Source organism: Acipenser ruthenus, chromosome 26 (assembly GCF_902713425.1).
Source record: "Acipenser ruthenus chromosome 26, fAciRut3.2 maternal haplotype, whole genome shotgun sequence".
NCBI classification, from domain to species: Eukaryota; Metazoa; Chordata; class Actinopteri; order Acipenseriformes; family Acipenseridae; genus Acipenser; species Acipenser ruthenus.
The window spans coordinates 11,028,587-11,045,632 of record NC_081214.1 but is presented as its reverse complement, the minus strand read 5'-3'; the positions used below and the strand labels follow the sequence as shown (position 1 = coordinate 11,045,632).

At 45.8% G+C, this 17,046-nt stretch overlaps 1 protein-coding gene across 1 annotated transcript in view; it reads right to left on the bottom strand.

Annotated features, from left to right (window-relative positions):
* Positions 1-760: 760 nt before the first annotated feature.
* The window catches only part of LOC117430938 (protein mono-ADP-ribosyltransferase PARP4-like), a 136,463-nt gene continuing 120,177 nt past the window's right edge, over positions 761-17,046 (bottom strand). The window contains exons 23-25 of the mRNA XM_034903272.2: positions 13,642-13,800; positions 12,471-12,590; positions 761-967 (exon numbers count right to left, since the gene is read on the bottom strand). Coding sequence (XP_034759163.2) covers positions 761-967; positions 12,471-12,590; positions 13,642-13,800 — 486 coding nt within the window. The remainder of the gene's footprint in view (positions 968-12,470; positions 12,591-13,641; positions 13,801-17,046) is intronic.

Genomic DNA, 17,046 nt, shown 5'->3' with positions numbered 1-17,046 from the left:
CGCTGAAGGTGGATGAGGTTCAATACTATTCCTATCCTTATTAAAATCTACTGTACAGTTAAAATCCCCTCCCACTATTCACATATCATCATCATGTACTGTCAAAAGAGTCTGCTTTAAAACATTCAGGAATACAATTCTATCCCTTCCTATATTTGGAGCATAAACATTAATAAAATCAAAAGTTCTCTATCTTAGTCCTCACTTTTACAAGCCTCCCTCTAATTATCTCTTTAAAATCTAAAATGTCAACTTCCAAACCTGGTTGAAAAAGCACAGCCACCCCTGTGCTGTTTGTTATTTGTTCCGTGGCTCAGCACACACTGCCCTCTCCATTCAGCAAGCCATCCTGCCTCATTCTCTCTGTCTGTGTGTGTGTCTCCTGTAAAAAAGCCACTCCCACCCTCTTCTGTTCTAAAAATTCAAATAACTGTGCTCTTACAATCCTGCCTACAACCATTGACATTAAAAGATCAAATTAATTCTGTCCATGATGGCTAAAAAGTTTAAAAAAAAAAGAAGAAAAAGTAAACAGTAAAAGATGGAAAATTCCTATAAAACCTATCCATTTTTTAAATAAATAAATATTTATACTTTGGTTTTCTGATGTAATGTTTTCCTAATTGTTTGCATGAATTTCTTCAGTCTATACTGTTTTGGTTGATCTAATTCTTGTGTTGTGACTTTCTTGAGGGCTATATGTGCAGAATTCAAAAACAATTTCAAATCTGGAAACAACTGTTTTATATCTACACCTCTCCTACCTTTTGTTTGATCCAAAAACTCTTATTTTGTTGACTGAATACAGTTTTTTCCTGGTAGTTTGGCTGTCAGTAATGTCGGAGAACAGCGAAGAGTCCAAGACCTTGCCGCTGTCTACAGCTCCCATCTCCCTCTCCTCATACTCCTCACTGTCATTGACCGTCGATGTTTTCAGCTGCTCCTCTCCCTTTAGCTCTGCTACTGCCTGTTGTGAGTCAGACAGAGATGGATTCACAGCAGCGCCAAGTAGAGACTCAGCGCTGCGCTCCTCTCCCTCTGAACAGGGAGGCACGCAGCTCCAGGTAGAGACTCAACACTGCGCTCCTCTCCCTCTGAACAGGGAGGCACAGCAGCTCCAGGTAGAGACTCAGCGCTGCGCTCCTCTCCCTCTGAACAGGGAGGCAGAGCAGCTCCAGGTAGAGTCTCAGCGCTGCGCTCCTCTCCCTCTGAACAGGGAGGCACAGCAACTCCATGTAGAGACTCAGCGCTGCACTCCTCTCCCTCCGAACAGGGAGGCACAGCAGCTCCAGGTACAGTGCCTTGCGAAAGTATTCGGCCCCCTTGAACTTTGTGACCTTTTGCCACATTTCAGGCTTCAAACATAAAGATATGAAACTGTAATTTTTTGTGAAGAATCAACAACAAGTGGTACACAATCATGAAGTGGAATGAAATTTATTGGATATTTCAAACTTTTTTAACAAATAAAAAACTGAAAAATTGGGCGAGCAAAATTATTCAGCCCCTTTACTTTCAGTGCAGCAAACTCTCTCCAGAAGTTCAGTGAGGATCTCTGAATGATCCAATGTTGACCTAAATGACTAATGATGATAAATAGAATCCACCTGTGTGTAATCAAGTCTCCGTATAAATGCACCTGCACTGTGATAGTCTCAGAGGTCCGTTTAAAGCGCAGAGAGCATCATGAAGAACAAGGAACACACCAGGCAGGTCCGAGATACTGTTGTGGAGAAGTTTAAAGCCGGATTTGGATACAAAAAGATTTCCCAAGCTTTAAACATCCCAAGGAGCACTGTGCAAGCGATAATATTGAAATGGAAGGAGTATCAGACCACTGCAAATCTACCAAGACCTGGCCGTCCCTCTAAACTTTCAGCTCATACAAGGAGAAGACTGATCAGAGATGCAGCCAAGAGGCCCATGATCACTCTGGATGAACTGCAGAGATCTACAGCTGAGGTGGGAGACTCTGTCCATGGGACAACAATCAGTCGTATACTGCACAAATCTGGCCTTTATGGAAGAGTGGCAAGAAGAAAGCCATTTCTTAAAGATATCCATAAAAAGTGTCGTTTACAGTTTGCCACAAGCCACCTGGGAGACACACCAAACATGTGGAAGAAGGTGCTCTGGTCGGATGAAACCAAAATCGAACTTTTTGGCAACAATGCAAAACGTTATGTTTGGCGTAAAAGCAACACAGCTCATCACCCTGAACACACCATCCCCACTGTCAAACATGGTGGTGGCAGCATCATGGTTTGGGCCTGCTTTTCTTCAGCAGGGACAGGGAAGATGGTTAAAATTGATGGGAAGATGGATGGAGCCAAATACAGGACCATTCTGGAAGAAAACCTGATGGAGTCTGCAAAAGACCTGAGACTGGGACGGAGATTTGTCTTCCAACAAGACAATGATCCAAAACATAAAGCAAAATCTACAATGGAATGGTTCACAAATAAACATATCCAGGTGTTAGAATGGCCAAGTCAAAGTCCAGACCTGAATCCAATCGAGAATCTGTGGAAAGAACTGAAAACTGCTGTTCACAAATGCTCTCCATCCAACCTCACTGAGCTCGAGCTGTTTTGCAAGGAGGAATGGGCAAAAATTTCAGTCTCTCGATGTGCAAAACTGATAGAGACATACCCCAAGCGACTTACAGCTGTAATCGCAGCAAAAGGTGGCGCTACAAAGTATTAACTTAAGGGGGCTGAATAATTTTGCACGCCCAATTTTTCAGTTTTTTATTTGTTAAAAAAGTTTGAAATATCCAATAAATTTCGTTCCACTTCATGATTGTGTCCCACTTGTTGTTGATTCTTCACAAAAAATTACAGTTTCATATCTTTATGTTTGAAGCCTGAAATGTGGCAAAAGGTCGCAAAGTTCAAGGGGGCCGAATACTTTCGCAAGGCACTGTAGAGACCCAGAGCCACCGTCACTCCTCCCCGGGTTCAAGTCAGGAGCCCCCACAGCACGAGATTCCACTCCAGCAGCGCCGTGGCTCCCAGACCCGAACCTCAGTCTCTTATCAGACCTGAGCCCAATCTCCTTACCATCCACTTCTTCAGAGCCAATGGGCTGAGAGAGCCCCTGGTCCAGTAAGACCGCTCCAGAGCTCCGCTCCGACACACTTTCATTTTCTTTAAGATCTGTAACTTGTGTTTTTATATTTTTTTCCTTTCTTTCCACCACAGCGAATTCTTGATTTCCAGCGGTCTCTGTTGTCTGTTCTATTAGCTCAGTTGGTTCTCCTGGCCCTGCCAGTGACTCTGGCTGCCGCGGATCTTCCTCCCGTTCTCCCCGATCATCCCCGACTTCCTCCCCGCCCATTTCACCCTGTTCTCTCAGGCTCTACTCTGACAGTTTTTACGCTGATGTCCCTGCGCTCCACATTTAAAACAGCGCATTGTGTTAGTGCTAGCAAAGACAACACCGTTGCTTCCTTCCACAGTAAATGTCCAAGCTACATCAATATCTACATTAGGATTGTTTAATAAAATGAATACCTGCCTTCTAAATGACATGACATGCTTTAGTTTGGGATCTTTGCATCCTAACGGTATCGACCTAATCGGGGATGTTAATTTTCCATACCTTGAAAGCGCCCTTTCCAGCAACTCATTAAGGAAAGGGGGCACATTTGACAGAATCACCTTAGTTACAGGTGTAGCTAGCGGAGACACCATCACCAGACTTCCTTTAACCACAGATCCTTCCTGCACCAGCATATCTACAGCTTGTGTTTCACTGAAAAATATAACTAACCCTTTATTCATGCGTGACGTTGATTTTATTTTACCTTCTCCTACCACCTCACTGATAGCGAGCAGGCATTCCTCCACCGACACTGTGCTGTCAGGATCACAACGACAGCTGTGCCAGCTGACCCAAAGTCAGCACAAACACAACTACGAACAAAACAAACAATCAAATAAACAAATAGAGACTATTTACTATAAAACTAAGACACATTTCTGTATTGGTGTCAGATTATCTATGTGTACCGACCCTTTTTTCGCCAACACAGAGAGAGATCAGGTCCCAGGTCTGTGACGCCATCTGCTTTTGCTCCACTAACAAAGCCCCCTGTTGCAACCAGGGCTTCAAGAGGTTTACATGATAAATGTGCTTTTCTCTGTCGCTCCAGCTGGCAGATCTCATAATCCACCGTCCCAATTCAGCATGTAAGGTCCTTGCCACTTCGCCAGAAGTTTAGACTCCGAACTAGTTAGCAATAGAAGCATTTTATCGTGAAACATGCGTAAGAGACACAAATGGCAAAATCATAGATGAAGAAAAAAAAAGCAAATAGATTAAATGATTACTTTTCACAGGTTTTTACAAAGTTGTCCATGTCCTCCATGCCCCACATGTCGACCTGTTCCTACCCAGTTTCTAAATAACTTTAGCATAAGAGGCAGAAGTGTTAAAGGGACTTGGAGCTCTTAAAATAAACAAACCCCCTGGGCCGGATGAGATCTGCGGGCCAATTTTTAAATTTACATCAACCTTTGGATAAGTGCGCACATCCCCGTGAACACATTTATTATGTACCCATCCCAATATTGGTTTATGCCCCGGTGAGATTAATCTCTCTGGATTAGGGACTGACTACACCCTGAATCAAAGACAGCTTGGGTTTGTGTACCATCCACAGTTACAGGAATAACAAAACTCATCTGTTGGAGTGACTGAGGTAATTGAACACTCTTACGTGGTCGAATGATGTTACATTCCATGGCAGGGCAATCCCGAGCAATGTGACCCACCTCCCGGCATGTCCAACACCTTGGTGAACTGGTTTCTTGCCTTGGAGCTCCAGTATGCGGTCAAAAGACTGGAGCCAGCAAAGGGGCTCGGTGGTAGGGTGGCCATGCGTGACCCCGCAGGAGCCGGCGGGTATCCCCACCCTGCCCAGGGAGCTCTTCCCCCCCCCACACTCCGTCCAAAAACCTGGCTACCCCTCCTCCCCCCCTGCCACACTCCGTCCAAAAACCTGGCCACCCCCCCCCCCCCCCCCGCCACACTCCGTCCAAAAACCCTGGCTACCCCTCCCCCCCCCCCCCCCCCGCCACACTCCGTCCAAAAACCTGGCTACCCCCCCTGTTCCAGGGCTAGCTACAAAATGAAGTCCCTTCATGTGATTGTGTTCCCGGTGCACTCCATGTACAAAATCAAAGCATTGATGGCTTCCAGGTCCAAAACATATAAAAAAAAAAAAACACACACACACACACACACACACACACAACAGGCCACCTGCGAGTATCACCTTTGACAGAATACAGTCGTGCCATTTGATCCAGTATATCCACACCGTACTTTGTTGCATTTTACAACGCTTTTTTTTTTTAACACCTGTACACACTCAGGGTGGCACAGTCGTTCTGCTTGAGGAGTGGAGTGCAGGGGGGGCTCGCACGGCTTTCATTCTGCAGATGAAATACCGTATGTGTATTTAATTCAAATATTTAGTAACACTTAAGAATGGACATGCACGAGTGTCACAAAGACGGCCAGAGTGGGTTGCGTCAGACCAGAAAGGAATCCAAACACAGACAGTGGTTGTGATGAGCTGAGTGCAATGGCTGCACTCAGCGTTTATTAACAAATAAAAGGGTTGAAAACAGCACAAAACAGGACACGGCACTTGCGCCAAAATAAACAGACATACAAAACGACTAACACTAAACAAACGGTGCACGGACAGACAAACAGACACGGTGAGAACAAACACTTTACGTTTACGATTTTACTTTCTAGTTTCTCCTCTCTCTCTCACCCGTTCTCCTCTTCCGAACACCCAACCCTGAGTGCAAGAAATGTGCGTCTATATATACTATTGTGCTGGGATTCAATTACTAATTAATTATTCACGTGAATCCCAGCACGTGAATTAATTCTGTGCAACCCCGTGCTTACATATTACATTTAACCAGCACGTGAAGTGATTTGTGCTCTCCTCGTGCCTAAATACAAATCTACACTTTTTAAATACACGTGAAACACAGACCCGTTTATATCCCGTGTACCAATCTATACACCAACATTAACATACGCACGCATACATACAACATAGAACACACAAATGCACACAGGGGCGGGGCACTTTGCCACATATACCCCCCCTTGTGCGCAGCACACATGGCCTCAACGGCCACCTCCCCCCTTAAAAATCCAGCAGTCCAGGACAAAGTCTCGGGCTGGGAAGGGAGGCTTCAGTAGGCCCATGGCTGGCAATGCTGTCAGCTCCCCTGCCGGTAGTGGCACGGCTGACAGCATGCTGGTCCCGTCCTGCAGCGAAAAAGCTGCGGGGGCGGGTGGTCCCCCGACCTCCCCCTTCTTCGCAGCCGGCAGCTCCCTCCTGTGGGGCTCCGGCCACAAGAACTCCTGCAGCGAAACTGCTGCTGGGGAAAGTGGTCTCCAGACCTCCTCCCCCTTCTTCGTGGCCGGCAGCTCCCCTTTCTGGGGCTCCGGCCACCGTACTCCCTGCGGAGGTACGGGCAGCAGAGGCAGCTCCTGCTCCTCTGCTCCGGGCGGTGGCGGAGGCAGAGGCAGCTCCAGCTCCTCTGCTCCTGGCGGTGGTGGTGGCAGAGGCAGCTCCAGCTCCTCTGCTCCTGGCGGTGGTGGAGGCAGAGGCAGCTCCAGCTCCTCTGCTCCTGGCGGTGGTGGAGGCAGAGGCAGCTCCAGCACCTCTGCTCCTGGCGGTGGTGGAGGCAGAGGCAGCTCCAGCTCCTCTGCTCCTGGTGGTGGTGGAGGCAGAGGCAGCTCCAGCTCCTCTGCTCCTGGTGGTGGTGGAGGCAGAGGCAGCTCCAGCTCCTCTGCTCCTGGCGGTGCTGGCTCCCTCTGCTGTGGCGGCTGGGCATGTGCGCACCGTGCTGCCTTCAGCAGCATAGCGAGAGGCTGCTGGGGAACACCAGCATCCTGCCCTTCTCCCCCCCAAAAATTTTCAGGGGGTTGAGCCTGTAACCCCTCCCCTTCCGGCTCTTGGGGCTGAACCAGCAGGCATTTTCTCTCTGCTGGTGGCTTGGGTCCCAGGGCTGTGGAAGCCCCGACTTGCCTCCCTTTGGGCTGTGGACGCACCGACTCCTCCCTTTTGGGCTGTGGATGCCCCGACTCCTCCCTGTTGGGCTGTGGACGCCCCGACTCCTCCCTGTTGGGCTGTGGACGCCCCGACTCCTCCCTGTTGGGCTGTGGACGCCCCGACTCCTCCCTGTTGGGCTGTGGACGCCCCGACTCCTCCCTGTTGGGCTGTGGACGTTCGGGCTCCCCCCACTCAGGCGTAGGACGTTCGGGCTCCTCCCACTCAGGCGTAGGACGTTCGGGCTCCTCCCACTCAGGCGTAGGACGTTCGGGCTCCTCCCACTCAGGGGTAGGACGTTCGGGCTCCTCCCACTTAGGCGTAGGACGTTCGGGCTCCTCCCACTCAGGCGTAGGACATTCGGGCTCCTCCCACTCAGGCGTAGGACATTCGGGCTCCTTCCGCTTGGGCTCCTCCCATTTGGGCTGTGGATGCTCAGGCTCCTCCCATTTGGGCTGTGGAGGCAAAACCAGCAGGCATTCACCCTCTGCTGGTGGAGATGGGGACAGCAGGTACTCACCCTCTGCTGGTGGAGATGGGGACAGCAGATACTCACCCTCTGCTGGTGGAGATGGGGACAGCAGGTACTCCTCTGCTGGTGGTCCTGCTACCTGGGCTGCTGTTCCATTTATGGTTGCCTCCAGGTAGCTGAGGACAAACTCCACACCTTCCTCCAAGGTGTTTGGGGTGTGTTCCTCCTGATAGGCCTCCCATCTCTCACTGTCCATCATCCACAGGGCCCGGACGACTATGGGCAGAGACTGGGCCTCCAGCCCAGCATTCTCCAGGAACCAGCCCCGCAGTTTGATGGCGTCTTCTGCCATTTACTTTTTTTCTTCTTTTTTTTCCCCCAAAAACAATATTTGTAATCCTTTATATATATATATTTTTTTTTTTAATCCAGACCCCTCCTGGTCTGACGCTTGGAGGCGCGGCTATCCCACGAAGACACCACGTGTCACAAAGACGGCCAGAGTGGGTTGCGTCAGACCAGAAAGGAATCCAAACACAGACAGTGGTTGTGATGAGCTGAGTGCAATGGCTGCACTCAGCGTTTATTAACAAATAAAAGGGTTGAAAACAGCACAAAACAGGACACGGCACTTGCGCCAAAATAAACAGACATACAAAACGACTAACACTAAACAAACGGTGCACGGACAGACAAACAGACACGGTGAGAACAAACACTTTACGTTTACGATTTTACTTTCTAGTTTCTCCTCTCTCTCTCACCCGTTCTCCTCTTCCGAACACCCAACCCTGAGTGCAAGAAATGTGCGTCTATATATACTATTGTGCTGGGATTCAATTACTAATTAATTATTCACTTGAATCCCAGCACGTGAATTAATTCTGTGCAACCCCGTGCTCACATATTACATTTAACCAGCACGTGAAGTGATTTGTGCTCTCCTCGTGCCTAAATACAAATCTACACTTTTTAAATACACGTGAAACACAGACCCGTTTATATCCCGTGTACCAATCTATACACCAACATTAACATACGCACGCATACATACAACATAGAACACACAAATGCACACAGGGGCGGGGCACTTTGCCACAACGAGATATTCACATACGCGGAGAAATGCAAATTTGAATTGCAAAAGCCGTTCAAAAAGTGGTTGTGGCGGTGCTAGTGTTAAGACTGTCTGGTCTTCTATGCACGGCTGTCTTCCTCTGCCTGGCTTGCCTGTCTGTCTCTCCTCGCTCCAGACACTGGGGTTTTATTAGGGTCTGGACCGCAGTTTCCGACCAGAGCTCCCACCATTATGCTTCCTAATGGGGCAGACCTGAGGAATAGCAGAGCATTAGTTTTATAGGTCGAGCACTCCTGAAGGCCCACCTCCCGACCACTGAGAGAGAGCGAGCAAGCGAGCCCTCACCCAACCTCTCCATGTCACTGCCATGATTGACAGGCAGACCCTTCAGGGCTCCCGAGCTCCTTCTGCAGGATCATGCATGCATCAGACAGCCAGTACAAATCTCACCCTGTTAGTGACATTTCAAAATCTAACATTAAATACTGTACTAGTATGGCTTCCAATAGACTTGTGTTGTCATTTCATATTTTATTTGATTACAAGATGCTAAATAAGACATCTAAATATTTATTATGCAAAACCGATAGATGATCTTACTATTCACACCGAAATCAAATTCAGTCAAGCGGCAATACTGATATTAATAACTCAGCCAGTAGGAGGAGATTCATTGCAAGTTTTTTGAGGGGGGGGGGGCAGGGGAATTTTCCAAGGTGACCTATCTTGTGGAAATAGAAACCAAACAAAAACTTAAATATTTATTGCATTTCTGATAAGACAAACATTAAAAACAAAATCCATACACATATTACCACCATTTTCTTGAACAGGCCCCTCTTTCTGGTAGAGCTTGATGTGCTTGCAACAGTTTTCTTGGATAGTTTAGCAGGCGAGCCAACAGTGGCTCTTAAGTTGGCAAGTATACCTTTCTTCGCTTTAGGTTCACCAGTGCCTCCCTGGGTGCATTTTTTGCTCATTTCAAATTGTACCCGAAGCTCTAATAGCAATGCTTCCTGCGCAGTACAGCTTCTGTGCAGTTCTTTCATTTCCTCCTCCTGTGAAAAATGATGTGTCAGTTAAGCCGCAGGAGAAACCATTTCACACATTTACTATCAACTTAAAAATAAATGCCCCACAACATAAAATCCCCCTGCCAAGGCTGTAAATCCAAACTTAAAGCCTTCAATATAATGAAAAAGTTGAAGACCACTGACGGCATGTACAGAATTAAATTAGGAAATGTATTATATATTTAAGAGAAACAGTTAGTTTGCTCAAGACTGCTAAGAAGAAGGACGCAGAGTACAACTTTCTGCCTCCTTCTTCTTAGCAGTCTTGAGCAAACTAACTGTTTCTCTTAAATACCCTGCACCTGGTACTAATTTAACAATGGCTACCAGGTGCAGGGGATAATTACTAATAAAGCAATTAACAAAAACAATAAAATAATTAACAAAACCAATTAAACAAATGTGCCTTAAAACGAAACCACACATTTTACTGCGGGGATGATTCCAGTCCCATCCCCACTGTGCTACACATCCTCCCCCCAAGTGTGCAACACTGACTGGCCATTCCAAGGCCACCCCCTCCCCTAAAGCATAACCACCCACCCTCGAGTCCACATAGTTCCACCTTCTCCCGATCCTTCGGGTGGGCTTGAGGGTGGGTGGATTCCTCCGGCGCTTCAAGGTAGGGACCATGATCCGGCGAGGAGGGACCCAAACGGCTTGCTAGGGGCGACCGACGCGTAGGCCGGTACCCTGGACGGTGCAGCGACAGGCAGAGGTGTGAGCCACGGGACCGGCGCAGCGACCTCTGAGACTCCAGGGGGAACACAGCGGGAGGAAGGGGGAATGCCAGTGACGTCACACGACCGCGTAGTGACGTCTGAGGTTTCAGGGGGAGCGGAGCAAGGGACCAGGTGAGCAACTGTGCCTGGTGATGCCCCGACCTGGGCACTAGGTCGAGCACAGGGAGGTCCATGCATTCCGGCAGGGTGTCCACGAGCACGGGGCAAGGGACCGTACCCACCTGCGCCGGACTGCTTTGCTGGGGTGGAGGTCGGGGCTGTGGTGGAGCTGGGCACTTTAGCTCCTCTTCCTCAGACAGCTGCAGCTCCTGCTGCAGCTCGGGCACTGCCGGTTTTCTCTCCGGAGCAGGCAGCTCCGGTTCCAGAGCTTGCAACTCTGGCTCTGGATCTGGTACAAGTGACTCTTGCTGGAGTGCCGGCCACACCAACTTCTGTAGCACCAGCTCCAGCTGTGACACGGGGAACTCCTGTTCCCATGTGGGCAACCCCCACTCTTGCCTCCACTGCTGGGTGCACTCGCTCTGCTTGCGCGTTGCCTACTGCATCTCCGCCGTGGACTTTTCTAACGTCCTGATCAGCTCTGCAATGTCCATCATTTTTTTTTAACTGTGCTGGTCTGTAGGGCTGAGCACCGCTGCCACCATATGTAAACGAGCCTTGCGGCTCGGGTTCGTTTTGCCCTTTAAAATACCGACCAGACACAGAGATGGAAGGTTTGAACGCGCTGTTGCGCTAATTTTTAATGCAGAACAAAATCAAAACAAAATGCAAAATAAACACCTAGCTCTGTACGAGCACTAACTAACACACAAGAACACCCTGACTACAAGTGGGACAGCTAGGCTGTTTCCCCACTAAACAATACACAAAAACTTCACAGGTTTAATACAGCACCTTTTCTTTTCCCCTTGTGACTGCCAGGACGCAGAGTACAACTTTCTGCCTCCTTCTTCTTAGCAGTCTTGAGCAAACTAACTGTTTCTCTTAAATACCCTGCACCTGGTACCAATTTAACAATGGCTACCAGGTGCAGGGGATAATTACAGAGGACACCCTGGCCAAACTAACCCTCCCTCCCCCCAGGCAACACTCGGCCAATTGAGCACCGGCCCCTGGGAGCTCCCGTCCACGTTCGGCTGTGGAATAGCCTGGACTCGAACTCGCGACATCCAGGCTATAGAGCGCATCCTGCACTCTAGCGAGTGCTTTTACTGGATGTGCCACTCGGGAGCCCCCCGGCGGACTGTTTTTTGATGAAACTGGCTGCTTGTGCCCCAGGTTGAAATTTGCAGTCAATTGATCTGCAGTTGCTCGCCTATTTTGCCTTGCACTTCGAATTAATGCACGGATATCACGATCCTGGAGTATGCGCTTCCGCCCACTGTTGCCCTTTGCTGATGTCTCCCTCAGAGTTCCATGCCGACATTACCTTAAACACCGTTGCTCGTGAAACATCAGCAAGTTGAGCGGTCTTGGTCACTGAAGCTCCTGCCAAACGCAACCCAACCACCCCTCTTTCAAAGTCACCGAGGTCTCCTCTTGCAGCCATGCTAGCCATATAGGCAATCAGGCCTGTCCAGCATTTTTATACATGACCCTAAGCATGCTGGGATGTTATTTGCTTAAATGCATGAGCCACACCTGTGTGGAAGCCCTTGCTTTCAATATACTTGGTGTCCCTCATTTTACCCAGGTGTTTCCATTTTTTTGTCCACTACCAATATATATTTTTTAAAAAAACACACACATTTGCAGAGCTCTTTTCCAGATGTCTTCATAAGTGTGACAGACTGATAGATAAGAACACACCCTGAATACAGCTACAGTATCCGATATTCAAGTCTCATGACAATTGGAGGAACGGTTGTGTGCCACATGTACCATTTCCTAAACAATCCAAGTCAGAGGGACACAAAAAGGCTTCAGGTGACAAGATTCAATAGCCACAGGTTTGTAGGACTCTTCTTTGGAGAAAGAACACAAGACAAATGCTTTGCAGTTCCTGAAGATGTACCTGTTGAGCTATTTTCTCCTCAAGCCTCTTATTCTCCTCCACTTTTTCCAAAAAGTTATCTCCTGCCTCCTGGATGGCTTCATTCGGGGCCTTAATCATCTTCTCCATGGACTTTATAACCTTGAATGAAGGGACATTTAAATGAAGCTCCACGTCAGTTCACAGAATACACGGAACACAAGCAGGGCAGTTCAATGCAATTATTTCTCTCCACTCGTACCTTAAAATCAGCAACAGACATCAATATAATGCATTAAAAAGGCATTGAAATCAACTTCCAGTAAAAGAATAAAACTTATTTATAAATGTTTAACAATATACAAAACAAGTTATACCTGGTCTTTTTCTTCACATAGTTTTTCTGATGATGAATTTGCCTCCCAGAGTTCCTTGTACCTCACCTCTTAAATAAAAACAACACAGACTCATGCACTTTATCCTAGAAGCATGACATTTTGGATATTTCCAGTATTAGATGATCCAACACACAATGTTTGATGTAGATGAAATTGAGCAGTGCAATTCGGTACAGGGGCAGCTCATAACCTTTATAGGCGAGGCACACAGTAAGTGAAGGCTGGAGACAGGTTTAAAAAAAAGTTACAGAAAAGCAGTATTCATCCATAGCAGAAATGCCAGTCACAAACATGTAAACACTGATTCGTATATTGCAACATTCTGAGCCCTTAACTATACATTTGTTAATACTGTATTTACAGAACACTGGTCTGCCTAACTGCAGTTAAACTGGCTCTGCTAAACTGCAATCCCCTATTGTTCACACAATTTGTATTGTACATAATTCTATCACTAGGTATCCATAACTAACAGTTCCTCTCAGTTTCTTCTCAATGCAAGACCTTAAGATCCCCAAGTCAAATCCTTCCTCGCCTCAGAAAGATGACCTGTTACTATGGCAACACCCCTTTGGAGCTTGCTCAGTAGAATGCTTAAAACACCTCTGCTTTACAGAACTTTATAGCCATTTGTCAATTGAACAGAATAGATTTTAATGTTCTTGTTTAATAAAACATTTGAGTGAGGAAGAACCACTGGACAGACAGTCCTATTAAAACAAACACACAAAAGTTGCCAATATTTTATCAAGACAACATTAAAAAAGAAGACCAACACCTGAAAGTAAACTGATTATAAACAGGGAGACCCCTACCACGACTTTTTCTTGTTCAGCAAGAAACTCCTCTATAGGGACATAGTTGTCCTCTACCTCTTCCATTGCGCGCTGATAAGCATGTTGCTTGATGGCATCTTTGTACATGTCAAAAGTGTTCTCCAGCTTCTCTTCATAGCTCTCCTTTAATTCTTCAACCTGTCTGCTACACGGACCGCACACAATTCAATCAAAATCAAACAATTGAGTATCTGGCATGCAAGTCCAAAACTGAGATTTCTACTACCAAAAATGAAATTAAATATCTGACTTGAAATTACCATTCAAAATCAATGAAGCAAATCTTGAGCCCAAATAAAAATCAAAAGGTGGTGCGGCAATAGCTACTATCCCAAGAGTCTTTGTTACCTACTATTTAATACGGGTCCCCCCCACCCCGCCTTTGTATTTTTATTTTATTATTTAAAATAGGTCACAGTAAATAAGTGAACCAAAACAATTGTTTTAAATGTCTTGGAAATGCTCATGTTTGCTGGTTGTAGGGAAGTGTGATGTAGTCCCAAAGTTAAAATGGGGAGGTTGGGACCACATTTCCCAAGGTGCATCACCCAAATACAAAGCACAACCCGGGGGACTTCTTTGACTTGAAAAAAGAAAAAAGGACCAGGGGTCATAAATGGAGATTAGATAAAGGGGCATTCAGAACAGAAAATAGGAGGCACTTTTTTACACAGAGAATTGTGAGGGTCAGGAACCAACTCCCCAGTAATGTTGTTGAAGCTGACACCCTGGGATCCTTCAAGAAGCTGCTTGATGAGATTCTGGGATCAATAAGCTACTAACAACCAAACGAGCAAGATGGGCTGAATGGCCTCCTCTCGTTTGTAAACTTTCTTATGTTCTTATGCTTGGCCTGGCTGGACCGGGCCGGGCCGGGCCGAGCCACCCTTGACAACAACCCCCCCTCCTCCTCTACTTTAACAGCTGCTACTGTAGGTAACATTCATTAAATTACATTTAATAAAAACAGGTAATACTTCACCTGAGTAGAAACTGACACGGACGATATAGTCGACAGCTCAGACAGCACACCTTTGTGAAGATTATCAACGTTCAGTTCACAAGGGGTCGATTCCATTTCATCTGTGTCAGCGTGAGCAAGAACGCAACTTTCATCAGCAAAGTCGATTCTCGTGGACATTTCTAATAAGGTTACTTCTGAATGGATGAGAAACACATAGGAATGACACTCTGGAGGGTTTGTTTTTTAACAAAAAGGTTATAAAACAATTGTACTTAACAACGAACACTTCAGCATGTATCGAAAATAATATAAAATAGACTTGTGTGGCCAAATCAATCCTCTTCGTTTCAATACTACTGCTCTGCGGACAATCTGTGTTTAAATAGATTGAGCCCCGCCTTCGAAGCGCTGAGTGAGATTGAAGTAGATTTGAGTCTCGTTCAGGTCAAATTAAACCCAGCTGATCATTTTCTGCAGTAGTGTTACGACTAAGAGTGAAAATCTGCACTTTCCAAGTAACTCATATTTTGAAATAATAAAATATCCATGTAAGTCTTACTAATAAAATAAGGAATAATGTTATCCAACTCTGCATAAGAGGCTGTAATTAATGGAGAGCGAGTGATTTATCAATGGCGAGAGTGTTGGTGTATTATGTGTTAAAATATAATACATGCTGTTAACAATTCAATTTAAACTTGAGTATTTTATTCTTTTATTTAAAAAATGGAAGGGAAAACTGCATGTTGTTAGTGACTTGAGTAGAAAATGGGCTTGTCTTTTTGGGATTGTAGAATTGCATGATTTCCTCATCGCCTCTGCTTTCTCAGGGTCATCATCAGTCTACACCTGCCTCACATTCCACGGAGGACACGTGGCTGAAGAAATCTCTAACTAAACTGACGTCGGTAATTATTGTTTTCCTAGGAGTGCTTGTGTTATTCTGCTCTTCCACAAATGTATTCCTGAATTCTGCAGATAAAACTCTGCGTGCCGTTTATTTGTTTTAGTATTGACTGTGACACACCAAAGTTTATAATAATAATAATAATAATAATAATAATAATAATAATAATAATAATAATAACAACAATAATAATTGTAGTGCTTTAAGACGGGAGTTAACGTTTTGAAAACATTGCCGGGGGCATTATATGGTCAGTCGAATCTGTTTATAATACTGATGGAAGCTCACAGCGCGCAGACTGCGATTTGCTGGGAAGGTCCAGCGGGTGCAGATGCAGTGTTGCTAATGAAGAGCAGACAGCGGCCATGTGTTTATATCTTGCCCCCATTTTCTGAAGGGTAAACATAACACTACCAATAAAAAAATGAATAAATAAAAAAAGTTGCTGTGGAGCACTTCAACTCAGTTTCATACTAATTATCATAATGTTGAAATTATTTTATTCCTTTAAAAAAAATCTACAAAACTTTGCCCTTGTAGCAGCTAAAAGCACCCGCTATCTAATAACGTGTGCTGATTATTCTCTTGTGCTGCTCACATAATAAAACAAGCTGGGATAGAAAAAAAAAGACTTTTAGTCCAGTCCTGTTTCATTGGTTCAGTAAAAGACACTTGAGCTTGTTCACTACACTGTGGCTAATCAAGCTCTTCTTAAAACCTGGAATGAAGAAATAAGAACATAAGAAAGTTTACAAACGAGAGGAGGCCATTCAGCCCATCTTGCTCGTTTGGTTGTTAGTAGCTTATTGATCCCAGAATCTCATCAAGCAGCTTCTTGAAGGATCCCAGGGTGTCAGCTTCAACAACATTACTGGGGAGTTGGTTCCAGACCCTCACAATTCTCTGTATAAAAAAGTGCCTCCTATTTTCTATTCTGAATGCCCCTTTATCTAATCTCCATTTGTGACCCCTGGTCGTTGTTTCTTTTTTCAGTTCAAAAAAGTCCCCTGGGTCGACATTGTCTATGCCTTTTAGGATTTTGAATGTTTGAATCAGATCGCCGCGTAATCTTCTTTGTTCAAGACTGAATAGATTCAATTCTTTTAGCCTGTCTGCATACGACATGCCTTTTAAACCCGGGATAATTCTGGATGCTCTTCTTTGCACACTTTCTAGAGCAGCAATATCCTTTTTGTAACGAGGTGACCAGAACTGAACACAGTATTCTAAGTGAGGTCTTACTAATGCATTGTACAGTTTTAACATTACTTCCCTTGATTTAAATTCAACACGTTTCACAATATATCCAAGCATCTTGTTGGCCTTTTTTATAGCTTCCCCACATTGTCTAGATGAAGACATTTCTGAGTCAACATAAACTCCTAGGTCTTTTTCATAGTCACCTTCTTCAATTTCAGTATCTCCCTGTCACAAAGATGGCCGGAGTGGGTGGCGTCAGACCAGCAGCAGGAAATAAACAGAGACTTGGGGTTTTGATGAAGCTGAGCACGTG